Below are 26,909 nucleotides of genomic sequence, written 5' to 3'. Positions count from 1 at the left end.
CCAATGCACAGACACACACACACACACACACACACACACATACACACCTCTGGAAGGTGAAGAAATCAGTGAGACCAGTAACATACAAGTGTCTGAAGCATCAGCAAGGAGACATCAGTTGGATTCTGGAGAACTCTGTATACAAAAGACCAATCCCAGCCTCCACCTGCAGATGCCAAATCAGGTCTATACCCAGAACATCTATGGGATGCAACATGGACAGTGCCAAAGCCTGGAAATTTAAAAAAAAAAAAAAAAAGTCTCCATTAATCAGAATTCACTGGGAATCCTGTCTTTTAGAAGGGACAAAAACCATGAGAAAACCATGTTAATGTTCTAGATGTGCAATACGTGAAACACAATTCAAACAAGTCCTGATACCCTGGACCAAGAATCAATGAGAGCGGAAGGCGGTGTCATTCTATGGTCAAACACACAGGGATGCATGATCCCAGCAGAGACCTAAGGACCTGGGCCTGGGGTCCATGGGAGAGAAGAGTAGGAGGTGATGTCCGATTGTGGTCCTTGCCTGCCTGGAGATTTGCAGGAGAACCGTGGTATCATCTCAGTGCTGGAGATCCTGAACTCTAAATAAGGTTCCCATTGCTTCTCTAAGTCGATGCCAGACGTTTTCGAGAGCATTTTCACAATAGCTCCCACCAAATGTACATGCAGGTAATATGCTCAACCCCTTCGGTATTGATAAACAGAGGAGCAGAAGAAAGAATATTTTTAAGTAGCAATATTATCCTAGACCCGATAAAGATCTATTATCCTCATAAGCTTTAATTTTTTTAAAAAAATTGTTTATTTCAAGCAAAGCTAAAGTGATATCTTTGTTTTGTTCTACTTGTAGTCAGGAGCAGATGAATTTTTTAATTGAAATTGGTCATTAAAGAATATTCATATCTTTAAGAATTAGTATTGGACATGCAGAGATGAACACATAAGCATCTCTTTAAGCTTTTAACTCAGATTTACAGGCTTTTGCTCATTCAGAAAAAATAAAAAGCCTCAAAAGAAATACACAGTTGCTTTACCTAATATACAGGAGAGACTCAGTGCGATATGAGCATCACAATTATTCAAATCTTCCTTTATGAGAATAATACGCAACCTCACCCTTTGCCACGTGACTCATCTGCCTCGATCCCACTAACTTCCTGTTTGGTCATCTGACTTACTTCAGCAATCACAGTCGGTGGAAATGCCAGCTCCCACTAGAAGCAGAAGAGCACTTCACAGTTCTCCTGGTCCTTCAATACAGCTCAGTCCCAAGAGAGAGCTGTGGGTGCCAGATAGGGATTCCTCCTTCAGCCCGAATCTCAGATTGAGCAGACATGTGGATGAGACATACAGACCAGATTTAGAAAAAGATCTAAAACCAATACAAAGCCTGGAGCAGACACTGCTGTTGCCGAGTTGTTTGTTACTGCTGCAAAGCTGTTTCGTGTACTCAGTAATCGATTTAGAAACACAAAATGAAACAAAGCTTTGAAAAGGAAGCTGAACCAGTGCCTCTTCTGCATCACTACCATATATAATCAGTACAGACTCCAACTCCCCTTCAAAACATTTCAAGCAAAAGAAAACCATGTCTGTCTTTCATATACAATCCAAATACAATTCATATGCATTGTTAAGTAATATGGTAAATAGTCAAAAAATATTTGAAGTGAATTTGATCAGTCAAACACTTAGCAAAGATGGAATTAGGAACACTAGCAATCAGCAAATCAAGAATGCTAGTTTTAAAGCCAATTACACATCTGAGTGAATCTGTCAGGTGCCATCACTGACTTAGGAGCAATGTGCTCACACTAAGCATGTGAACACACATGTGTGCAGTTATGTGCACACATACAGCCAGACAGGTCAAAAACACCTCTCTTATTTACCCATAATAAACTGCAGCCTGCCCAAGGGTACAAATCAGAATACGGTTAATCTACAAGTTGTAACAAGGGCAGCCCTGTTTACAACAGAAGAAATTAAAGATGTTTAGCCTTAGAGAAGATAAGACTCTGAGAAAAATGCTAGTTGCTTTTAAAAACTTGAAGATTTATTCCATAAGTAGATTAGACTAATTTGTATAGTTACTGAGAACAAAACTGCAAACAACAGAAGTGCTACTAGGATACACAACTCAATCCAGTTTACTAGGGTGTTCTGTTAGGGCTGAGCAAACTCTGAGATTTATATGCAGCTGGCCTGTGTCATCACTGTATTGGTTACTTATCACTCATTGCTGAGACAAAATACTCAATAATCAAAATTAAGGAAGGAAAGGTTTATTTAGCTCACAGTTTGTGGAGGTTTCAGTACATAATCAGCTAGATCCAAAGGCAGGATGGCATGGCACAGGGGTAAAACTTCCAAGCAGCAGAAGACAGCAAAAGCAGAAAGAGCAAAAGGGGAAGGGAGACAATCCTCTTTTCTCTCTTACATGGTATGCAGACTAACAGCCTACCCACCCCCACCATCCCAGGGTAGGTGCTGCCTTCCATCTCCAAGTCTTCTTGCACAGGATGTTTACAAAATAAGGACCTTGGCCCCTGCTGAGTCCTTTAATTAAACTTCTAAACTTTTCAAGTTAACACAATGTATCAGCCATTACAGTAGCAGACAGGCAAGCACATTTGCAATTAGGTTCCAGACCACAATCTGGCAAGCTGGGAAGGAAGCGCACAGCTGCAGACAGAAGGATCTCACAAGAGTATCCACCACCAAGGCCTGGTGGTGGTGCTCACCTGTATTCCCAGCACTCAGGAGGATTGCTGTGAATAAAAAGCCATCCTGGACTACAAAGTGAGCTCGAAGACAGCCTGAACTGCATGGTGAAACTGTCTCAAAAAGAAAAGAAAAGAATCCACCATCAAAGATGCTTAGTGTTGAGTGGGCTACATAGCCCCAGGCATAAGCTCAGAAGGGGATCATGATTTCAGGGATAGCGTAGTGTCTGCAGGTGGACCGCCATGTCCACAGGGTGCGTGTGTGTGTGTGTGTGTGTGTGTGTGTGTGTGTGTGTGTGTGTGTAATATGGAGAAATGAGTCAGGCACAGAGAAGAATGAAAGATGTAGTACCCAAAGGCCCAAGAAAATTTGGAGAGGAGCCCCTTTAGTAAAGGAAACAGGAGAGAGAAGAAAACCAGTCTCTACAAACTTTAAAGAAGGAACTATGAATCCTTTCATCCTTCCAGGTTATATATCCAGGAAAAACCCTGAAAGGTTTCAGCAGAAAACTTTCAGGATAGGGACTTAATAGCAGGCTGAAGTTCTCTCAGAGCACTGCTTGGGCAGGTGGAGGTGGAGAAAGGTCAGCAGCAGAGGACAAAATTGGGGATCAGAGCAGGGTGATTCTGGGCAACACTTCCCGGCTATCCTATGCCAGCCACTTCACTGAAAACCTCACAGAAGAAGCATTGGCTTCTTCACCCCTCTCCACTGAAGTGTAGGGAGGCTCATTCCAAGGTCACTCAGGGCAGAGCCAGAGTGTAAACATTGGGAATCCAGCCCTTGTGTTGCCCACTGACCCCCGCAGGGCTTTATCCAAAGACCTGCCCCCTACAGGAGTGAGAGGGGCCTCTGCAGAGAATTTCAGACCCTGCAGTCAGCTGGTGGAGTTTTCAAACCAGGAAACTTTCACTCTAAATTGTAACCTCATTTTGCCTGGGGATGTTGATCAGTTTGTAGAAATCATAACTGCACAACCATGTGAAGGGGCTGTCCATGTTCCCTGTGCCCCAGAGAGTCCAGCAAAGGCTGTACTACTATTCACCGGGAAAAGTCGCGAAGGGATTTATATAATCCCTTAGCGTATTTGCAAAATCAGGCAGGGACGAGTTTTAGCTGTTCACTGTTTTGTTACCCTTCATTTCTTTCCTCTCCTCACCTCCAAAGGTAGGCTCTGACCTAATTCTATGATCCCACCTATTTAGTAAACTCTGAACCATAATCATTTCCATCCTGAAATAAACCTGCTTTCACGATCCTTACACTGAGGAGCCTCAAGCATGCCAGCAACACCACCAAGGTGGCTCTCTCTCCTCCTGGAGGCCCTGTAAGCCTTCCTTACTTATCACTGTGAAGTAAAGAAACTTGAATTAAAGTGCTAGAGAAAGCACAACACACATTTATTGCTCATCTTGGAAAGATAACAGCAATGCGCTTCCAAAACAGTCTTTGATTAACATAATCTGGGTGTCATGAATATGGATATTGTCAATAGTCACCTAGAAGCATGTTTTCTTTTGTGCATTTTGTTGTCACCAGTAAATTTCCTATCAAGAAAGGAAATGCCTAAAGTCCCTGTTTGCATCAATAAAGCAAGAACTCAGAGGAACTGTATAAGGGGCATTAAGCCAGAAAGGAATTCTAACCTTTGTTCTAGTGAATTACCCACATTTTCACCACAGTTTCCAATTCTAGGGATATGAAATGTAAACAGAAGCTGTTGCCTCCCTAGTAAGCCTGGGTGTTTCTTCGTGTGACACTTTATGAGGGAGGGCTGGCCAGGGCAAGTGTCCTAGAGGGTTGTCTCCAGACACAGCAGGCTCTATAGACACTGCCTGGAGAATAGAGGGAACAACAGACCCTGCCACCAGCCCAGAAAGCAACAGGAAGCAGGACGCACCTGTTAAACTCGTGGTCCCCAGTGGAAATGGTCGTATCTGATTTTCTGCTCTTAGTTCTCATCTCGGCGTTCCAGCCCCTTAACAGAAGACTCCTGGACATCCAGCGCTCTGCAAGTAGATGCACAAAGCCAACTTCTGGCTCTGCCCCTGAAGACCTTGAGCAAGTGGCTAGACTTCTTCTCACCTCCACCACCTCCTCTGAAAAGGTGAATTTGTTGTGAAGATTAGATGAGTGGCCAAGACACACAAAGCCTCCCCTTCAGCCTGTGCCTGTCACACTCACTTCCAAAGATGCAACTTAACTAGTTACGTCTGCAGTGATGCTATTTCCAAACAAGGTTATCTTCTGAGGTTACTAGGGGTCAGGACTTCCACATGTGAATTTGGAGGCACACAGCTCAGCCCTAACATAATCCTCACCCCTCCTGAGTGACTTGTGTGCTGTGTTGTCTCTCGTTGCCGGACATCAGCACCAGGAGAGCAGGACCTTGGATGTCACCTTTACCACAGCAGCCCTGAAAGCTGGGCTGTTACAGAAAAGATTTTGGGAATATTTTCTTGAATGAACGAATCAAAACTAAATCAACAAGCCAACTTTCCATATAAAAAGAAAAAATATTGAAGTTATAAAAGTGAAGTGACCCTTCAATGATTAAAAACAATATTCCCATAACTATTATATAGGGAAACTCAAATATATTGTTAAGTAAAACAAGGAAATTTCAAATTACATAAATGGTAAATCTCCTCTGGTTAAAAAATATACATATATACATTCTAATAGACATGTGTACATGATTTTTAGAAAAGAGTCTGAAAGAATACAAATGAAATGGGTTGTTGCTAGGTAGTAATATTCTATTTATTCACGTGGTTTTTTATTATTTATATTGTCTAATTTTCTGAAACAGACATGCTAAGCTAAAATACTAAGAGACAAACTTTTCAGAATAAATCCTTTCCCTTGTGACATGATCCAGGTTCCCGCCAGCCCTCATCGGTGTAGTTCTGGGCCTGTTCTCTGCTTGGCACACAACAGATGCTCAGTAGATGGCTGGAGGGAACCCAAGAGATAGGTGCGCTCATTCCCCTATGGGATGCAGCCACGCAACTGCTCCAGCAGCCTCCGCCCAAAAATGTCATAGTCTCAAGCTTTGAAAAGAATAAGAAGGAGATACAGAGGGAAACAGAAGAGGTGGAGCAAGAGGGAGACAGGAGGGGAAGAGAACGAAGAGAAGGGAGAGGAATGCAGATACTCTAGGCTCCAGGAGGAAATAAAACCAGAATACTTGTCACCCAATCCCCGCGAACCAAACTGTCAGATTCCATCTGATTCTCCTAACTAGTTAGTGCTTGCAAAGCCTTCAGAAAGAGACAAGTGCCATATTAAGTGCTAAGTAGTATTAATTAATAATTTACTAATGTAAATTATGTAGGGGTACCTATTATACACATGAATGTCATAGGCTTATGAGGACAGTACTTGAAAAAAATGTTTGGCTATATTTCAAAACTTCTTTTTAGACCTAACAAAGCTTCTGGCTTCCCAAGAAAGTAGTCTCAAAATATTTTCATTTTCTAATTTTACAAACCTTGAGAGATCACTTAACTAACACCATAGTTCTCAACTGTATCCAACCCAACAAACTTTTTTATAGTGACTATTTTGTCAAGCCACTCTTCAGTATCCTGAAATGAAATTCATAGTTAACTTACTCATGTCCAACATAGTCCAGGATGTCATTTGGAAACTGTGTATTTGCAGTGATTTTTTGTACAGTGCAAGTGTCTGATAACTTCATTTGGACACACTGGGTACTTCCATCCTGGAATGTAAGCAATGAAATAGCTTAGCCTGGATCATAGAACACTAAGTGGTGGACCTGCCTCTTGAGAATGACTATGCAGCATGGTGCAGGCTTCACACTGCCATTTCAGACTGGAGGAGAAACACCAATTGGAAAAGGAACCTTCTCATATCATGAGCAGAAAAGATGGAGCTGTTTCTACCAGCTCAGGATGTTAACCTTCAAGTCATGTTTTGTTTCCCATTTGGTCTCATCTTCTCTTTTCTTGTGCTTTTCCTGCAGATATTCATGCCCAGGAGAAGGCCGCTGTGGGTCCCTCCGGACCTTTCCTAACAGGAGACCCCCATTCACTAGATGACTTCCAGAACTACCCACTAAGGCTTCCGGAGCCCTCTTCCATCAGCTGAGCTTCACACAAGCCACCACTCAAGATGAGTGGCTTCCTGGCCTCACTGGATCCCCGACGGGTACAGTGGGGGGCCGCCTGGTATGCCATGCACTCCAGGATCCTACGCACCAAACCAGTGGAGTCCATGCTGGAGGGCACTGGGGCCACCACGGCACATGGCACCAAACTGGCCCAGGTGCTCACCACTGTAGACCTCATATCTCTTGGAGTTGGCAGCTGTGTGGGCACTGGCATGTATGTGGTGTCTGGCCTGGTAGCCAAGGAAATGGCGGGGCCTGGTGTCATCGTGTCCTTCATCATCGCTGCAGTTGCATCTATTTTATCAGGTGAGTGTCTCAGGGAAGCGAAGTCCTGGGGAAGGGGGCCCACGGGCCTGGTTGCTGCCTGTCCAACTTTCCTAGACTCTTTAGTGATGGGATGTGTGAAGCAGCAGAGAAGTGGCTTCCTGTCCTCTCCTTGTGCCTTTGCTTCCAGGAAGATCAAGGACAGATTTTTTACTCGATTGTAGTAGCTTCCTTTTCTTTCATTTTTTTCAATACAAATATTTATTTGGTGCCCCAGATGTCTCCCAACTTCTCACTGCCTGTTAAATTTTAATGACTTCATTGAAAGAAGGTCAAACCCTCAGGGGGAAGGATAGATGATATGGTGAGGATACAAATAGTAAAGAAGAATAGGCAGAGTGACAAAATGACAAGTCAGTAATGCTGATGACATCAGGATTTGATAAGCTTCAGACTGGCACTGTGCCTCACAAGGAGATGGATGCCAAGCCAGGAGATTTAAAGACATTGTGAGAATCACAAATTGCCATCTGCCACGACTATCTCAGCAGGCTGATCATCCACAGGGGTAGATCGTTAGCGCCTTCTCTCCCCTTTAAAGAGTGTCATGAAACTCACTTTTTAAAAATAAGGTGCTAGGACTTACACACTGACAACCTGCAAAGTGGCTTTCCCATGGATTGAACCTCTTCCTGCTTTTCCCTTGAGCTGAGTCCTCAGCACTTGCCTGGAGGAGGAGGAGGAGGAGGAGGTAAACGGACGACTTTAACATGTAGGAAGAGAACACTCTGTTCCTTGATGGTTATGGTGCAAAAGCACGAGGTCTTGCTGAGTGTGAGGCTGGCAGATCACGATGATCCACTTGTGCTCTGGCAGTGGGTTTGGTTCCTAGAAATGTTTCAGGCAAATTCTATTTTATCAGGAACTCTGAATATGAACACTGTAGGTACCATCCCAAGCAAACCACTACTCTAATTCCATTCATCTGTAGTACGTAGTCTTCATTCATACATGATGCCAAGACAGTCTACAAACATGCAACCGAAAAGTATGCTGGTCCATAGTTGACATCTTCGTGTGTGCATGTATGCATATGTGTGCGTCTATGTGTGTGTGTGTGTGTGTGTGTGTGTGTGTGTGTGTGTGTGTGTGTAAGTGCGTGGTATTGGGAACTGAACCCAAAGCCTTCCACTGAGCTACATCTCCAACTGATTTTTTTGTTTGCTTGATTGGTTTTTTTGTTTTGTTTTTTGTTTTTTTTGAGACAAAGTGTTACTAAATTGTTAAGTTGCCCAGGTTGGACTCAAACTTACAATCCTCCTGTCTCAGCCTCCCAGAATGCTGAGATTACACATGTGTGCCACCATCCCCAGATGATATCATTTTAATTTGACAAAGAAAAGATCTATGATGTCTAGTCTTCTGTATTAGTTTTACCACTAACCTTTCTCCCAGAAGTCAACCTTTCATATGCATGAATAGTCTAATAATTGAGGTTTCTGCAGAATAAAAGATCTTTCTCCTTTATAGATGAAAATAAATGATTCACAATGAATGAACTTTGTATATATTTGAAATTCTATTAATGCGATTAGATTTCCAAGCTTTCTTGACATGGATTCATACATCTGAAAGTATTATCATAACCAAACACAGCAGCACATGCCTATACATAGTTTCAGCTACTTTGAACCCTGAGGCAGGAGAATTGCAATTTGAGGCTAGCCTGGCAACTCAGTGAGGCCTTGTTCCCCCAAAGAAAAGCAGTTAAAGAGCTAGGAGAATAATTTAGTGGTAGAACACTTGCATAGCGTGCATGAACCTCAGAGTTCAATCCACATTACTGCGAAAAGAAAAATTGTTATCATATAGAACAGATTAGACATGGTAGAATAAAAAGACAAAGACATGTAACTAGGGGACTCAGGACAAATGTCTTGCTCACTAAATGAAGACTGTACAATTTTCTCTAGACCCTATCCCATTTTTACTCAGTGCCCAGACCATGATGATTCCTGTGAATGAGCTACCAGGGTCTCAATCCCACAGGGCTATGAAACATCGAGAAAGGAGAATTAAGGTCTTGTTGCACCCCGGGAACCTGCTCTCTGCCTCAGTGCTCACAGGCACTGCAGGTGTAATTTTCCACTTCCCTCCGCTCACATGAGGTTGGCCAACCCAGTGTGGTACAGGAGCTCTTTCCTGCTCTACAATCAGTGCTGTCCCTCAAGTCAGCTATGACAGGACTAAACGCTCACTGTTGAAACTGTTTCTCAGGAAGCTGGCTGTTCACCAGCACATCACTAGCCCCGCTCTACCACAGTCCCTGGAGCTGCCAAGTAGCTGGTGCCTCCACCACTGCACCAGCCACCAGGAGAAAAAGGCTGTGCCTCTCTCCAAACAGGATCCACCCTCTGTACATATGGCCCCATCCATAACCCTGTTCTATGCTTCATGACTGACCCATCTATGTGCTGAGGACAGCCAGAATCCTCTTTGAGCCCCCAGCCAAGGCCAGGATTCATAAATAACCTGGGCCAAGTTGGCATGTTGAGAGCAGGTCTCTCCGTCCTGTGATCCTTGGACACTAAAGTTCCCTCTTCACCTAGTGTCTTCCTCCCACTGTTGTGTCACATCCGCAGACTGCCTCCCCATGACCAAACTTCCTGCTGCTTCTCCATAGCACAACAATCAAATTTCCCTACACTTTCACCCTTGTTGATGCATGGTCCTTTTCTCCCCCTGGCATTAATGAAAACCTGAAAGGTGGTCCAGTCTCCATAGCCGTGCAATTACATTTGGCAATCATTGCTGCTTGGTTGCAGGAAAAAGTAAGGAAAGGTTAGAATAGCTAGATTCAGCCTTTTCCAAGTAGAGGGACAAAAGAGCAATGAGGTTAAGGTATCGGCAAAACAAAGTAAACTGTGCTGAGCCGTATAATGTGGGCTGAGTAAGGACAGAAGTGAAAACACTGGAGTGTTAAGGATTCATGAAAAGTTGTAGGATTAGGAAAAACTGGAATGTTCAATGAGGTCAAGAAATCATCGGAATACAAATACTTTGAAAGTAAGATACAAGATTAGGAAGTAGTGTCAGAGAGCAATATGTTTGAATCCAGGCTCTGAAGTGACACAGTAAGTAATAAATTTTAGTTAGACTTGGAATCTGGCTCAGCCACTGACCTCTGTGAGACCTTAAGCAAGTTTCTAAACTTCTCTATGCCTGAGTTTCTCTACTTTGAAAGTTAAAATATCTACTTCATAGAGTTTTAGTGAAGACTAAATGGGATATAATAAAGTGCGAGGTCTAGCACATAGCACTAAAGAAGTGGTGATTATTTGTGCCAAATGTGAAGTGTTGGCTATACAGTATAATATTTAAAACTCATACTATCGCATCAAGGTTGTTTCTTAGTGTGTTTTCCACTGCTACAACAAAATACTCAGGTCTGGTAATGTATAAAGAAAAGAGATTTATTTAGCTCATAGATGCTGTGGTTCGAGGGCAAGTGCCAGCTCTCGTGTGCACCCTCTCCTTGCTGCATCACACGTGGCCAGTGGCATCATGGTGTGCACTGTGGTAGAGAAAGATCACATAGTGACCAAAAGCCAACAGTAGGAGGGGCCAGTCTTTCTTTTTGTAGCAGCTCACTCTCAAAGGCAGGGCCCCACCTTAGTTCTGTGGGAAAGAAGCTCCTCTGAAGACCTAACCACTCCCCACCGGGCCCTGACTCCTCAAGTCCACCGCCTCTGACAGCACCGCGCTGAGGACTAAGTCATTAACACACGTACCTGGGGCAAACCATATCCACACCACAGCAGTAGGTTTCGCTGTCTCCAAATGTATGTATGAGGCGAGTGAAGTGTTAATGATGGACCCTGGATGCAAGTCTGCTGCGCCAGCAATACGTACAGCCTGGCTATGAATTTTAGACACCCAAGAGCTTTTTTCTCTAGAATAATGGATTCTGGATGGAGTTTCTACATAAATCTTTTGCCCATTTCCAAATTGGGTTTTTTGTTTTCTTATTAACTTTCATTGCCATTTTTATTAGAACATAAGACATTTTTTAAAAATTATGTTTATTAGTACATTGGAGGTATACATAATGATCACATTCATCATAGGGAATTTCATTTTTTATTAATACATCTTTACAATGTATAAAGATTATATTTATTGTGGGCAGTTGTTATATGTACATAAGACATTATTAACTTTTAAAACTTCTTCATATATTCTGCATAACAGTTATTTATCAGGCATATACAAAGGCTAACAAACATACTGCACATTTAAATTTTTTAAATGCATGCAGTAAAAGGCACATGGCCATTAATCCCCCGCTACATACTTCTCTTTCCTTTGAGCACAGCCGCTTACTGAAGCAGTTCTGGGAGTCCTTTTTGTGAATGTATTTCAGAGTCAGAATCAGAAACATGGTCGATGTGGCTGCTGAGTGTCACCCAACAAAAAGGCAGACTCAGAAACACTGTGATGAGTCCGCCTCCCCTTCACTCACCAGATCTGTCCTGCACAACGTCAGCTCCTCCCCAAAGCCAAAGCAGGCATGAAAGGGGAAAGTTTTGAGTTGACTGGAGATATCAAGGCAGTAACACAACTAAAGAAACTCCCGACGGGACCTCCAGAACTGCTCAGCAAGGGGCGAGAATGACAGACCGAGTGTGTTCAAAACAAGGAGGAGTGCTCCGGAGGGATTGGGGGCAATTAAAGTTTTTACTTTAAACATTCACCATACTATTCCATTAGACCTCACATTGGTGCAAATGCTTCTTCTTATTTTGTGGCTTTTCTCTTCATTTGCGTTCATTTCTTTTTAAGAATATGAATGCACACACTCCACTGCCTGAATTTCTAATTGCTCGGGTGAAGGTATGCACGAGGACCTGAAATTTTCCTCAGGACTCCGGGGATGTCCAATAGAGCTAGAGATGAGACCTACTGTGTGACAGGCCCTGGCACCTACCCTCTGCTGCAGCATGACCCACACAGACAGGACACAGATGTGGGAATCTATTTGGCCCATAAAATCGTAGGAGATTTTCTTGGCCACGGGACCTCACCCTAGTGCTTTGCAAGTGAGCCTAACATGAAGCAAACCTGCCTCTGAGAGAGAAGTTACTTTCTTTACAATGTCACAGTGCCCCAAGTTTCAGCAACCTCCTGGCTCTTCCTCTTCCCACTCTGCTCCACCAGAGGCTGACCACAGGCGGAGGGCGCTTATCAGAGGACGCAGCCGGCCTGCACCTCTTCCCCTCTGCCCAAATGGGCATATTTACTCTTTGGCACTTCAATAGACCATGGCCAGACCTGAGCCCATACCAAGCTGCAAACCCCATTTGTATATAGTATATATTGTGTAAACTGGAAAAAGGAAATCATTTCTTCTTCCTGGTTCACACCTAAAGCTTTGTGGGGAGACTGAAGGGTGGAGGGAGGATGGTTTGCAGAGTTTCTCTAATTTAGTTGGCAGAGGATGAAACAAAACAAAGCCATCGTGCCGGCAACATCTGGCCATGCGTAGCCCCAAGGGGCCCCTATGAACTCGAATGATGGAAGAGAAGTGGGTTTGATTTTTCCCCTCCTAGTTTTACATCCAGTTCTCCTTTAATATTATTAAAACTGAACCAAAAACATAAATTGACTCCCAAACTTGTATACGTTCTATAATTACCCTTCAACACATGTCTCGAATTATTTTGGAAGGAATTAAACAACAGCCTGCAGACACAGCATCCGTCCCCTGCCAGGTACACAGTAACAGTAATTTCTACCATCTACCTGTAGAAGTGGTTGGCAAACACCTAATAAAACATGATTCAGTGGAAATCTACTGGGTTCCTACCCCATACCAGTCTGGGGGCAGCACCAACAACAGAAAAGAAATTTTCTGTATCACAAAAGACCCACTGCTTATTCATGGAAATGAACACCAAACCCGCGAAGTAACTGTGGCAGGCCTAATGCTAACAGCAGCTTCAGCGGCAGCCACCATTCATTGCCCATCTGCTTTTGTGCCAAGAATTCTAAATCCCTAAAACACTATTTCACTTATCTGCACAGCAAATCCTACATGATAAGTGGCCTTACACTTATCACACCTCACAGACCAGAAAGCTGAGGCTTGTGGAATGCTTAGTTTGACTTGCTTGAGGCTCCTGCTTACGGTGAAAGAGCACTAAGGCCTGCTGGTCCATGTCCGTGATCCCATCACACGGGGAGGCTGAGACAGGAGGGTTGCCAAATTTGAATATAGTCTTAGCAATTCTGTGATGAAGTGAGAGCTTGTCTTAAAATATAAAGAGCCGGAGATGTAGTTCAGTCCCTAATACCACAAAGAAAAAAAGAAAAAATGACACAGAAAAAAATGAAGTAAAAGCACTCTGACTCCAGAACTCATTTCTTAATCACTTTGCAGTTGTGCTGTTGCATTAGCAAATTGAGGTTAAGTTCAACTCCACATAATAGGAAAATAAAAAGTGAGAAAATTTCATTGCTCTCTTATGAAAGAAATCTGGGAAGAGACAGCCATTGCGGCCCACATCACAAGCATTCTGCCCCTGTGTCCGCTGCCTTCGCCCCGATCTGCTCATAATTCTCCCCATTACTTCTACTTACACTGGACCCTGGCAACAGCCAAGAGTGTGGGAAATGCCACCTTCCAGCTTGGTGTGCTGCCCAGCCAGGACACTGAGGTTCTCTTGATGGGACAGAAAGGGAAAACGGCTGTCACCGCAGGATGTATAACGGACCCATAACCCCTAAGACCTCCAGCTTTTTGAGGTTGATTGGTTCTAATAAATTCCAATAAAATTGGCTCTAGTTCCCAGTATAAACTGGAAAAGCTAAATAACCCTACGGAGCTGTGAGGCTCACCCTTCTCTGAGTTCTACAGGCCTGAACCCCTAGGTCACCTCGCCCCTACTTCCTCTTTTCTTTACCATCGAAGTGGACGCCTCCTGACCCACTCTCCCAAGTACAAGTGACACAATGCTGTGTGCTCAGTGGACCTCTGCAAAGGCTGAGCCACAAGTCAAAGACACAATACCACAGCAGACAGCGGTTTACACCTGGATCTGGGACCCTCCAGGTCTCCCTCACTGCCAACCCTCTCTTCTTGGCTCTCACCCCTGCCACACTAAGAGAAGCCTTCCTCCTCCAACCGCGCCCTCCACTTCCTAGCCCTAAATTTGTCAAACCTGGAAGGTAAAACATCGTGCTACAGGCATTGAGAAACTCAGTGGCACAGCCAGATGTTTTAGTAACATAAATGGAGAAAGAATACAGGTGGAAAATGGGGTTGCTCATTTTATACAAAATAGGCACACGATTAGGGGCACCCACAGTGGGGGTCAAAATGAAGCTTCGTATGGAATAGATTTGGATATGGATATAATGAGGAAAAGGAGGAAATATTTTTTCTGTCCACAAAAAGGCACATAGTGAATAAGAATCTGTTTGAAACCATCACATCAGAATAATGGATTTTATGATGCAGCTCTGGTAACAGGAAGTGAAAGCAGAAACAGGAAACTCTAGCCAAGGGGCCCCGCAGACCATAGCTGGAGAGACGGGGCACATCTGTGTGTGCAGCCCGCGGCAGCGGCCCTGCACAGGGCCCCTCTGCTGTCCTCTCCCACCCAAGGAGGGAGGGAGGGGGCCTCAGTTTCAGCCCACCCAAGGGAATCCCAGCCAGAGTTTAGAGGAACTTCTTAGAAATCTCACAACTGTTTTTAGCAGAGGCAGAACTCAGGGCTAAGACAGTAGAACCCCAGACCTACATCCTTGTATCCCAGGAGATTGTTTATGAGACTCCTAAAGCCGGAAAGTCTTTCTCTTTTAATGTGGACAGATAAACTGTGGCCAGTTCTCATTGATTATATCTGAAAGTCAGCGAAGGGCCATCAGACCAAGCAATGCTTTCCTTGGACTCAGTTTACGGTTCAGTGCCAGGGTTTGTAATCTGTGCTTCCTCCATCCTCATTTGCCCTTCAGCAACTTGGGACCCATCACTGGGTGAAGCAGTGGTGCGGGACCCTGGTCCGGATAAGGGGAGTGGAGCTTGCTGAGTGGTTGCCTCTGCACAGGTGAGGCTGCCAGCTCCTGCCCTGGCCGCTTCTGAATCCTCCCAAAGCTCATCGTGTCCATTCTGGTTCATCTCAGCTTGGGTTTTCATGACCCAGGTAAGATGGCTAAAGAGTCAGAGTCTATACAGATTACATAGATAGTCTGATGCATCCCCGTATAGTTCTCACAATAACAAATCAGTTTCCCTCCTGAAATTGAAGTCAGACTCTGGGAGAATGAGGGGGTGGAGCTTTGCAAGCCTTCTCAGTGATCTAAAGGTCGCTCACTCATTTCACAAATTTGCTTTTCTTTGCACCCCCGCCCCCCCCACACTTCTGAAAACTATTCTTCATGGAGTAGGGGTAGAAATATTAAGAGGGTGGAGAGAAGATTCAAACCTAGGGATGACCAGCTCCCCAAAATATTACCCAAATGCACAGCGATTTATTGAACTCTTACTAAGAATAGCAGCTATGTCTGATGCTTATAAAGTAAAAGATATAACTTAGCAAACACTTATAAATGTTAGGCCTGTGATTTTTATTATTAGACAAATGTTATGTAACAGACACTGTGCTCACATTACTTCATTTAATCCTTTCAGCCTAGCTGCCAGGTAGATACTACTGTCCTCGTTTTATGTCTCATCATAACAGCTGAACTCCCTAGGAGTAGTGCGTGATGCTAGTTGGGCATCGATTGCTTAATTCTTCCAACAAATCCTACAAAATAAAGACCATTATGATACTAATTTTGCAAGACATAAAACTGAAGCACAGACACTTCAGGGCCAGGAGCACAGGGTGGTCACCAGCGAAAAGTGAGCCTAAATTTCCATTTTGCCTGACTCCAGACAGTAACCCACAAAGCACTTTGTGAAGACCCACACCCCCAAACTGAAGAACTCAACAATGACAATCTAAGAATTGAAGAGACCTTCAGTGTTTGGTGGGAGGAATGTCAAAAGAGCCCATATTTCACTCTGTGCTATTGATTACAGAAGTTTTCTAGATCAAAATTTCTATAAGCGAGGTCACAAAAGTGTCTTCCAAGCTCTGTGTCTTCTTTTCACCCGCCAGCCACGAGGAAGAAGGAGCTGTGAAGTTCACAGATCTCTTATGCATAAGGTTTGATTGACAGCCCTGTAGGAAGGATGTCAGTTATCAGTTCAAAGAGGGCAAGTACACTGCAATAGAAATTTGCAAATTTCTCAGATTGCTAACGGTGAGAATAAGTTCCCTCCATCCCACCCAGGAAAGCTTGGCTCCTTTTCCGTCTTCTGCAGTACCTGGTAGAGAGGACACTGCATACCAAAAGCACCTACTGTGGCTGTGGGAAGAGATGACCACCTGCTCTGGGCTCAGCAAGGCAGGAGTTGCTACCAAACACAAGAACTCTGAGGCAGGCTAGGGATTTAGCTCAGCGGCATAAGTGTCTGCCTGGCAAGTGCAAGGTCATGAGTTCGAACCCTGGTACCAAAAAAAAAAAAAAAAAGAACTGTGAAACAAAGAACTTAACATCCTTGCAAAGAAACAAGTCAAGCAGCCATGAGACACCTGTGAGCCCTGCTGAGAGAATCAGGCATGGATCCAAAGCTAGAAGACCAAGCCCTTTTCCCAGCCCTGCTACTCCGCAGCTTGGGCCCCCAGCTATTCATCTACATCTTGCAGCTCTGCTCCCTCCTCCACAAAATGAAGAGCTTGAGTTATGTGTGCATAGCATGAGTTAATTAAAATAGAGCTCAAGGAGGGAAAAGATTTGTAAAGAAAGATCTATCATCTCACCTCGTGCACGCTCACTCCCACCCATCATCTGGAAGCTGGCTGCGATTCGTACCTGTAGCCTAACTGCCTCATGCCAAGACCTGCTCTGCCACTTACTCTTCTCATGACCTGCCAAATGTACTTAGCCTAAAGCTTCACAAACTGGTTGAAAGTTACAGACATGCCAAGGTATTGTCCCCTCAGCCCTCAGGGCAACAAGGGTGCAGCAGAGGGCCAAGGTGGTCACCACCTGTGAGCAGCCTTACCCTTTCACACATCACTTCCTTCTCATATCCACATAAATGTTACCCTTTCCTACATGAACTGGGAAACAGTACCCTGGGAAACATTAGGCAGTCCTGATGGCTTGTCTAGATGTTGGATTCATCATCCATAAATGAACACAATAATGTATACATGAATTTAATGTTAAAATGAACATGTTGATTTCAGGCATTTACCTTTAACCCTGTGCACATCTCAGAGCAGAGGTGATGGTGCTGTCTCTGTACCAGAGCTTCTGAGGTCTGCCATCACTGTAGTGCCACCTTCATCTGCTTTAGAAATCAGTACTGCCTGCTCAGTGAGAGGGAGGAGCTGGAAAATACCTAGATGAGAGAGAATTGCTAGTTGTCACCTCGGCGCCTACTCTCCTTGTCCTTTCTGCACAAAGCCTTTTCAGTTCAGTTATCAGAGTCACCTGGACAAGAGGCAGCAGGTCTCATAAAGAGAGGTTGGTAAGAAAAGCTGGAGGCCAGGCTGGACTACATAGCAAGAGCCACACACACAAACACACACACACACACACACACACACACACACAAACACACACACACACACGGGAAAATTTCTCTTCACTCTCACGATTTCTAATTGAAATCACGGAGCAGAATGAGAAGTTTCTAGATTAAATGTTTAAAGCATATGAAGAGATTTTTCTACATTCTGTTTCAGAAGTGCAGATACATAAGGCCTGGTCTAGACTCTAGATCAGTGGTGGCCCCTATGGTACCAAAGTGCCCTCTATCAGCACTCGAGCCACACATCAGATAACAGCTGCTCTTTCTAAACCAAAGCCTCAGGATTCAGGATTCATTGTAATGTTGACACTTTGCAATAAATAAGTGAGTTTTCAGCTACACTTTGGGCACTTCGTCTCTAAAAGACTTGCCATCGCTACTCTAGATGATATACAGAAATCCAAGGCTGGGGATTGAGCTCAGTGGCTCAAGTGCTTGCCTGGTAAGTGCGAGGTTGTGAGTTCAATTCACAGTACTAAGGAAAAAAAAGTAATAACAGATATACAGAAATCCAGCCATAGCCAAGGCTAAAACTCCATCAACCAACAGTACTTGTTTTTCTGATTTCGTTTATCCCACTTACAAAGCAAATGCTCCTCATCTGCAAACAGTAACCACAGCTCCCACAGAAGGAATGCCTTCCTTACACCAGGACCTGTCTATGCATGCTTTGAAGACACAAAACAACCTCTGAGCGGGTATCACCATCATGGTTTTCCATAGGAAACTAAGGCTAGATGCTGGAGCAATCTGGGCTTGAAGGTTAGTTCGGAGAACAGCTTACTTACGGGTCCTTTTGTTGGATGCAATGACAAGACCACTACATCAATGATAATTACTCAGAATAATATGACCAGGGGAAAAAAAACTTGAATTTGTTAGTTTGTGGAAACTATCCCCAATAATCTCTGAAATATTTTCATAGAAGGAGATCTAGAAAAGAGAATAAACAGACTGACTAGTCACACATTTAATCAGCAAATTATTAATCTGCTTTAGGGGTCATTTTTCTAACTATAAGGACAGCTTCTGTCCTTCTTGTTTTATTTTGACACATTGGTGCTGTGATTTGGGGGACCCAGGCGCTCTCCATTCCCTGCCAAACTTTAATTGAAGCCCCATCAGGCTCCATAACTAACAGCATCGCACCCTTGCTGATCGATGACACTTCCCTGAGTACAGACTCTTCTGTCTACCTGAGTCTTGATTTGGCAGCGAAATCATAAGCCTTTTCTTGGACACAAAGAAACACAAGCATTCCCAGACAAATTGCTTTTCTTCCAGACACATTTGTAAAAATCGCCTCAGCCTTCTTGGCAGCAAGAGAGCAGCAGAGTTTGCTCAGGTAGAAGATACAGAGGCAGCGACGGAGGAGAAGGGACAGCCTGGCTGATCACTTCCTGAAAAAGAACCCCGGAGTGTCTGGGAGAGGACACAGGGCAGGCTGTCTGCGTCCAGCCCGCATGACTCGGGGACTGACAGGTGTTTCTCAGAATACAGCAACTTGCTTCTCGAGGGAGACAGCAGTGGCAGAGACACTTCACTACCTGCCACCTGGAATTCAGTGTCACTAAGGAAAGCATTTCCAAAAGAATTCACACCTCGTCTCTCTCTGAGGTCCCGTGATTTCTCCTCATGTCCCATTCCCAGTTGGCAGGACTAGCAACTAAACCAATGTGTGTGACGCCTTGGCTCTGCTGTGAATTTGTAAAACAAACAAAGTTGTCATGAAAATTAAGAAAATGGCTAATGATCATCTCAGCAAAACTCTATACTGGTGAGGAGTGTGTGTGTGTGTGTGTGTGTGTGTGTGTGTGTGTGTGCTGAGCTATATCCCGACATCCTCAAGTTCTTTTTTTGTATTTGTCTGTTTGCTTGCTTGCTTGGTACAAGTTCTCACAGAGGTGTTCCTAAAGAGATGTTCGGGTGACTCTCACCAGTGTAGTCTAGTGGTGGACTCCATTTTGCATCTGGCAGATGGCTGATATTTGGCACTTGAGAAGAAGTAATCTCAAAAACCAGGAACTGCTGACCTCATCCATTTGCCAGATCAGCCCACCCAACCTTCCTTCCTCCCCAATATGAAGTATTCTCAATACACAAAGTTCAAAATAATCAGTCAGGTCTAACAGCTGTGTCTTCCAGACCATCACTCAAAAGCAGTCAGACTAGCCCACTTCCCAGAAGCCTGAACAAAACCCAGAGTTGACAAATTGTTTTCTTGAGTAACCCCCTCCACTTGCTCTCCTGTCCTGTCTATTTCCCTTGGGATAGTCCTCTGATTGTCTGGTTTTCTGGTCTGTTTTTTCAAGTACACTGGAAGACTCACAAAAAGGAACTGCATTCTTCCTGCTCACCTTCCAGTCCCTCAAATCTAACAAATGCCTGACAAATGCATGCATATGTGAGTTAATTAACTAATTAATTAGAAAAATACTAGAACTGCATGTCACTTCTGACCCCTACGTTCTAGCTGCAGCCCTGTCCCTGAATGAATATGCGACTTCAAGCTTGTGGCTCAGTCGCACTGTTTATAAAATAAAGAAACCGTCCTGAAGGTCAATTGACACCACTCTTGCCCAAGCTCAGCCAGCTCATGGGTCCACAGAGAGGGCTCCAGGGCCCTAGGAAGGTGCGGATGAAATAGATCCTGACAAACCGTCTCCGGCCTCCTGTGCCCTCAAACACACCACACTGCTTTTGCTTCCTTTTTTTTGTTTGTTTGTTTACTATGCAAGGAGCACATTTATTAAAAAAATTAAAAGAAAGAAGGAGATTAAGAAAAAAGAGAACATAACAACATAATAACACAGGTCAGAACAGAACAATTTAAGCAACATAGTGTTTCACCACAAAATAACCCAACATAACGGTAGCTACCATAATGTCTCTTTCCTTGAAATATTTGAGTATAACTTCATATATTATACCATCAAACACAACATGACAGTGTAAAACCATTCAAGAGGATGAAAGTATTACAGGGTATTTAAAGCCAACTAACAGAAAACGAACAATGGTTTCTATATTATCTATTTGTCTATAAAAAATTTTGTTTATACTAACACATATAATAAAATCCAATAAGATACAGCATGATAAACCAATAGGGACAGAAAAACAAAAGCTTCATGGGACTTCAAAACAAGGTGATATTAAATCAGCACTAGTTATTATATTGTCTTTTCTTCAAAATAACTATTCATACCATCACAGACAGTAAAATCAAACAACCCAGAATAGAACCATTCCAATTAATGAAAACACTATGAGGATTCAAAGCAATATAATGGGGAATCATGTTTACCACATACTTTTATATATTCTTACCATTTCTTACACTAGGGAAAACTATTTGGCATGTATACATGTGAGTTTGATTTATTTGCTTATGAGTATGGTCTCAAGCTGCGCCCATTTATTTATAAATATCTCAATTGATCATTCTTTATAGCTGAGTAGTACTCCATTGTATAAAAATACAACTTTTTTATCTATTCCTCAGTTGATGGGCACTTAGGTTGTTTCCAAGATCTGGCTATTACAAATTGTGATGCTATAAACATGGGTGCACATATATCACTGTGGTATGATGCTTTCAGTTTTTCTGGGAATATGACTATAAGTGGAATAGCTGGAACAAATGGGACTTCCAATCCTACCTTTTTGAGAAATCTCCAGACTGACCTCCACAATGGTTGCACCAATCTACACTCCCACCAATAGTGCAGGAGAGTTCCTTTTTCCCCACAGCCTCTCCAGCATTTGTTCTTGGTAGTTTTCTTGATCCTGGCCATTCTTTCAGGAGTGAGATGGAATCTCAGTGTGGTTTTAATTTGCATTTCTCTAATGAGTAACGATGATGAACAATTTTTCAAGGATTTATTTGCCATTTGTATTTCTTCATCTGAGAAGTGCGTATTCATCTCGGATGCCCATTTTTGAATTGGATCTTTGAATTTTGGGGGTCTGATTTTTTTTAATTCTTTATATGTTTTAGACAGAAGTCCTTTGTCTGAGGGAGAGTTCACTAAGATTTTTTCCCAGTTTGTGGGTTTTCTTTTCACTATGCTGGAGATTTCTTTTGACGTGCAGAAACTTTTTATTAAGAGGTGATCCCGGTTATTGATTCTGGGATTTCCTGTGCGGTTTGAGTCCTGTTCATGAATTCTCTACCTACTCCTATGTCTTCAAGGTTTTTACCCAATTTGTCTTCCAATAGATTTAGTGTTTCTGTTTTAATATTCAGATCTTTGATCCATTTAGATTTTAATTTAGTATATGGTGACAGGCATGGGTCTAGTTTTAGTTTTCAGCATGTGGAAAGCCAGGTTTTCCAACACCATTTATTAAAGATGCTGTTGTTCTTCCAGTGCACATGTTTGGCCCCTTTATCGAAGATAAGGTGGTTGAGTGTGTTTGTAGTTGTAGTTGTATCTTCTAATCTATTCCATTCATCTTTGGCTCTGTTTTTATTCCAATACTATCTTGATTTTACTACAGTTGCTTTGTAGTATAACTTCAAGTCAGGGATTGTGATGCCTCCTGCCTTGCCTTTGCTGTTTAGAACAGTCTTTGCTATTCTAGGTCTCTTCTGGTTCCAGATGAATTTGAGGAGTGATTTCTCTAGATCCATAAGGTATGTTGGTGGTATTTTTATTGGGATTGCATTGAATTGTATAGGAGTTTTGGGAGAATGGCCATTTTCACAATATTTATACTTCCTATCCATGAGCAAGGGATGTCTTTCCATTTTCTGAGATCCTCTTCAATTTCTTTTTTCAGTGTATTATAATTTTCCCTATATAGGTCTTTCACTTCTTTCATGAGAATAATTCCTAAATATTTCATTTTTTTGGATGCTAGCGTGAAAGGTGTGGCTTCTCTTATTTCTCTCTCTTTGATTTTGTTGTCAGTATATAGAAATGTTATTGATTTTTGAGTACTGATTTTGTATCCAGCTACATTGCTGAATTTATTTATTGTATCTAGGAGTCTTTCAATGGAGATTTGGGGGTCTTCTATGTAAAGTATCATGTCATCCACAAATAATGATAATTTAACTTCTTCTCTTCCTATCTTTACCCCTTTTATTTCTCTCTCTTGTCTAATTGCTCTGGCTAGTATTTCCAGTACTATATTAAATAGGAGTGGTGATAAGGGACATCCTTGTCCTGTGCCTGATTTTAAGGTAAAGGCCTTCAACTTTTGGCCATTTAGTATGATACTGGCTGTTGTCATACATGGCCTTTATTATATTGAGGTAAAGACCATCTATTCTAATTTTCTGTAAGGTTCTTATCATAAATGAGTGTTGGACTTTATCAAAAGCTTTTTCTGCATCTATAGAAATGATCATGTGATTCTTACTTTTGGCTTTATTGATATGGTGGATTACCTTTATTGATTTGCATATGTTGAACCATCCCTGCATGCCTGGGATGAATCCCACTTGGTCATGGTGTATAATCTTCTTGATGATTTGCTGCATCCTATTTGCCAGTATTTTATTGAGGATTTTTGCATCTGTGTTCATTAGGGAGACTGGCCTGTAGTTCTCTTTTTTAGTTGAATCTTTTTCAGGTTTTGGTACTAGAGTAATATTTGCTTCCAGGAATGACTTAGGAAGGATTGCTTCCCTTTCGATTTCACTGAAGAGGTTGAGGAATGTCGGCATTAGGTCTTCTTTGTATTTCTTGTAGAATTCCGCAGTGAATCCCTCTGGGCCTGGGCTCTTCTTTATAGGTAATGACTTAATTACATTATCAATTGCATTAATAGATATTGGGTTGTTCAGCAGTTTTACATCTTCTTGACCTAGCTTTGGTACTTCATATGTTTCTAGGGGTCTATTTCTTCTGTGTTATCAAACCTATGAGAGTAGAGGTTTTCAAAATAAGTGCTGATGATCTTCTGTATTTCTACAGATTTTGTAGTGATTTTGCCTTTTTCATTTCTTATTGTATGAATTTGAGCTTTTTCTTCCTTTTTTTTAAATAAGGTTGGCTTAGGACTTATCAATTTTATTTATTCTTTCAAAGAACCAACTCTTTGATTCATTGATTCTTTGGATTGTTTTCTGAGTCTCTATTGCATTAATTTCTGCTCTGCTTTTTATAATTTGTTCCCTTCTTTTGGCTTTGGGCTTGACTTGCTCTTCTTTTTCTAGATTTTGAGGTGTAGCATCAGGTTATTTATTTGTATTTGTTCTGTTTTCCTGATGTGGGAACTCAGTGCAATAAATTTCCCTCTCAGGACAGCTTTCATTGCATCCCACAGATTCCGGTAAGTTATATTTGTATTTTTGTTTGCTTGTAGGTATTGCTTAATTCCTTCTTTAATTTGCCCTGTAACCCACTGATTATTCAAGAGTGTCTTATTCAGTTTCCATGTGTTTGTGTGATTTTTGCCGTATCTTCTTTTATTAATTTCTAATTTCATGGCGCTGTGATCCGATAACATACATGAGATAATTTCAACTCTTTTACACTTATTTAAATATGTTGTGGGCTAATAGATGATCTATTTTAGAGAATGTCCCATGTACTGCGGAGAAGAATGTGTATTCTGATGTTGTTGAGTGGAACACTCTGTATATATCTATCAAGTCCATTTGTTCACATGTGTGATTCAGTTCTGTTATTTCTTTGCTGATTTTCTGTCTGGTTGATCTATCCCTTGGTGTCAATGGTGTGTTAAGGTCTCCTGTTATAATTGTGTTACTGCTAATTTGGTTTTTCATTTCTGTTAATACTTGCTTTATATAACTGGGTGCTCTGGAATTTGGTGCATATATATTTAAGATTGTTATCTCTTCCTCTTGAAGTTTTCCCCTAACCAGTATATATTGACCTTCTTTATCTCTTCTGGTCATTATTGGCTTGAAGTTCACATTCTCTGCAAACAGAATAGCTACCCCCACTTTTTTGGGGGGGTTCCTGTTGCACGAAGCATTGTTTTCCATCCTTTGACTTTCAGTCTGTGAGTATCCTTTTGGGTTAGATGGGTTTCTTGTAGACAGCATATGGTTGGATGTTGTTTCTTGATCCATTCTGCCAGTCTGTTTCTTTTAATTGGTGCATTGAGACCATTTACATTAATGGTTATAACTGTTATATGTTGGTTTATCATTGACTCATTATCTTTCTGCTGTTGAATCTTTATCTTTCCGTTCTCTTTAATTGACTGCTTTGTTTAGTGGTTTTTTCCTAAGTGTATCTAAACTGTCTTTCAGTATTCTTTGCAGGATTGGCTTGGTAATCATGAACTTCTTCAGCTGTTCTTTGTCATGGAAGTATCTTATTTCTCCATCCATTTTGAAGGACAGTTTTTCAGGGCACATCAGTCTAGGTTGGAAATCATTTTCCTTTAGGATCTGAAATACTACACTCCATGCTCTTCTTGACTTTATTGTTTGTGCTGAGAAGTCTGCTGTGATTCTGATAGGTTTTCCTTTATAGGTGATCTATCTTTTCTCTCTAACAGCTTTTAATATTCTATTATTATGTTGGATTTCTGGGATGGTGATTATTATATGTCTGGTTGTAGTTTTATTTTGGTTATGACTATTTGGAGTTCTATATGCTTCATTGATCCTGATGTCAGTTTCCATTCTCATGTTTGGGAAATTTTCAGCTATTATTTCTCTAAATAGCCTCTTGACATCTTTTATGTTGTCCCCTTCTTTTTCATTTATCTGTATCAATAGTATGTTGTTTTTCTTTGCATCACCTTGCAGCTGTTGAATTGTTATTTCCTGATTCCTTGTTATATTTAAAAGATCTTGCCTTTCCTGTTCACTAGCTGTAATCCTGTCCTTAAGGTCTGAAATTGTATCTTCACTTTCCTTGAGGCAGTTTTTTACAACTTTCAATAGAATTTTTGATTTCCTGCATATCTCTTTGCATCTGCTTTATGTATTCTGTTTGTTTCTTATATTGTTCATCCAGGGATTGTACCTTTTTGTTTAGTTCCTCCAATTTTTTAACTGTGACTTCTTTAGATATGTTCAGGATCTCTTTCATTACTTTTGTCATTTCTTCTTTTACCTGGGAGATTATTTGTAGTTTGAATTCCTTTAAAGCTTCCTGGAGTTGCTTCTTTATTTCAGTTGCTATCATCTCAAATATTTCAGGTGTATGGCATATATTTTCTTCTATGTACATAGCTCCTAAGGTTTCTTGGGATGGGCTGGAGGTTTGAGATTGCATTTTGGTCTTTTGCTTTGTCATTTTCCTATATTTCTATGCTTCAAGTGTTGTTCCAAGGCTTCCCCTGGATGTGTTGGAAATCATCTCCCATGCCCTAAGCTCCTGAGACTGAATGGAAGTTGCTGAGCCTGGTCCAGTTAGGCCCTCAGGCCCTCCCGTGCAACCTTTAGTGTTTCAGGTAGCTGGGCAGGCACCTACCCACTGTGGATGGTGGGTTGAAGCTCTCCCCAGGCGAAGACCAATACCCTGGAACTCATTTCACCTACTCTCAAATCCTGCAATTGAAGAAGGTCACTGAGCATAATATAGTTGGTCCACAAAACCTCCCAAGGCTAGTCTAGTGTGCCTGGGCTCTGGACTGGTCCTTAAGCTCCAGAAGAGATGATCTTAAAGTCTCTCGGGGCTCTGGGTCATGCAAATTTACCTCCACTGCCACTCAGTTTCCTGATTTGGGAGAAGGTCACTGGGCATGTCCTGGGCAGGCGTGAAACCTGCCAAGCGCACCCTAGTGTGGCTGGGCTCTGGGCAGGTCCTTTGCTTTTGCTTATTTTTGTGTTAGGCCCCCAAATAAGACTTTGAGTGACAGAATTGTTTTAAACTATATAAGTAAGTGAACTGTATGGCCTTCTTGCCACTATATTCTACCACTCTGTTAAAAAGATCTTGCCTCCCACTCACTTGGTTCACCTCTGCAGCTGACCTTCTGCAGTTCCCAGAATCATCTATCTGTTGCATTCCAGTGGACCCTTGCCTCTACTTTTTTTTCTGACTGAGGCAAATCCCAGCTCATTCTTTTTTTTTTTTTTTTTAACTTTTTATCAGTACTGGGAATCGAACTCACGACCGCCTGCTTGCAAGGCAGGTGCTTATGCCGCTGAGTTAAATCACCAGCCCCCCAGCTCACTCTTTAAGA

At 42.3% G+C, this 26,909-nt stretch overlaps 1 protein-coding gene across 3 annotated transcripts in view; it reads left to right on the top strand.

Moving 5' to 3' along the window:
- The window catches only part of Slc7a14 (solute carrier family 7 member 14), a 123,854-nt gene that overhangs the window by 57,286 nt on the left and 39,659 nt on the right, over positions 1 to 26,909 (top strand). For 2 of the 3 annotated variants that reach the window (XM_063227153.1, XM_063227155.1), the window contains one exon: positions 6,725 to 7,177. In XM_063227153.1, the coding sequence (XP_063083223.1) occupies positions 6,874 to 7,177 (304 nt within the window). In that variant the 5' untranslated portion in view covers positions 6,725 to 6,873. Of the gene's footprint in view, positions 1 to 4,688; positions 4,841 to 6,724; positions 7,178 to 26,909 lie in introns of all 3 variants that reach the window. The other variant, XM_063227154.1, reaches the window with a different exon arrangement.

This window comes from Cavia porcellus, unplaced genomic scaffold (assembly GCF_034190915.1).
Source record: "Cavia porcellus strain 051 isolate PalLab524CR breed Dunkin Hartley unplaced genomic scaffold, mCavPor4.1 scaffold_17, whole genome shotgun sequence".
NCBI classification, from domain to species: Eukaryota; Metazoa; Chordata; class Mammalia; order Rodentia; family Caviidae; genus Cavia; species Cavia porcellus.
Note: the sequence above shows the minus strand (reverse complement) of the source record. Positions and strands in the feature narration are given on the sequence as shown.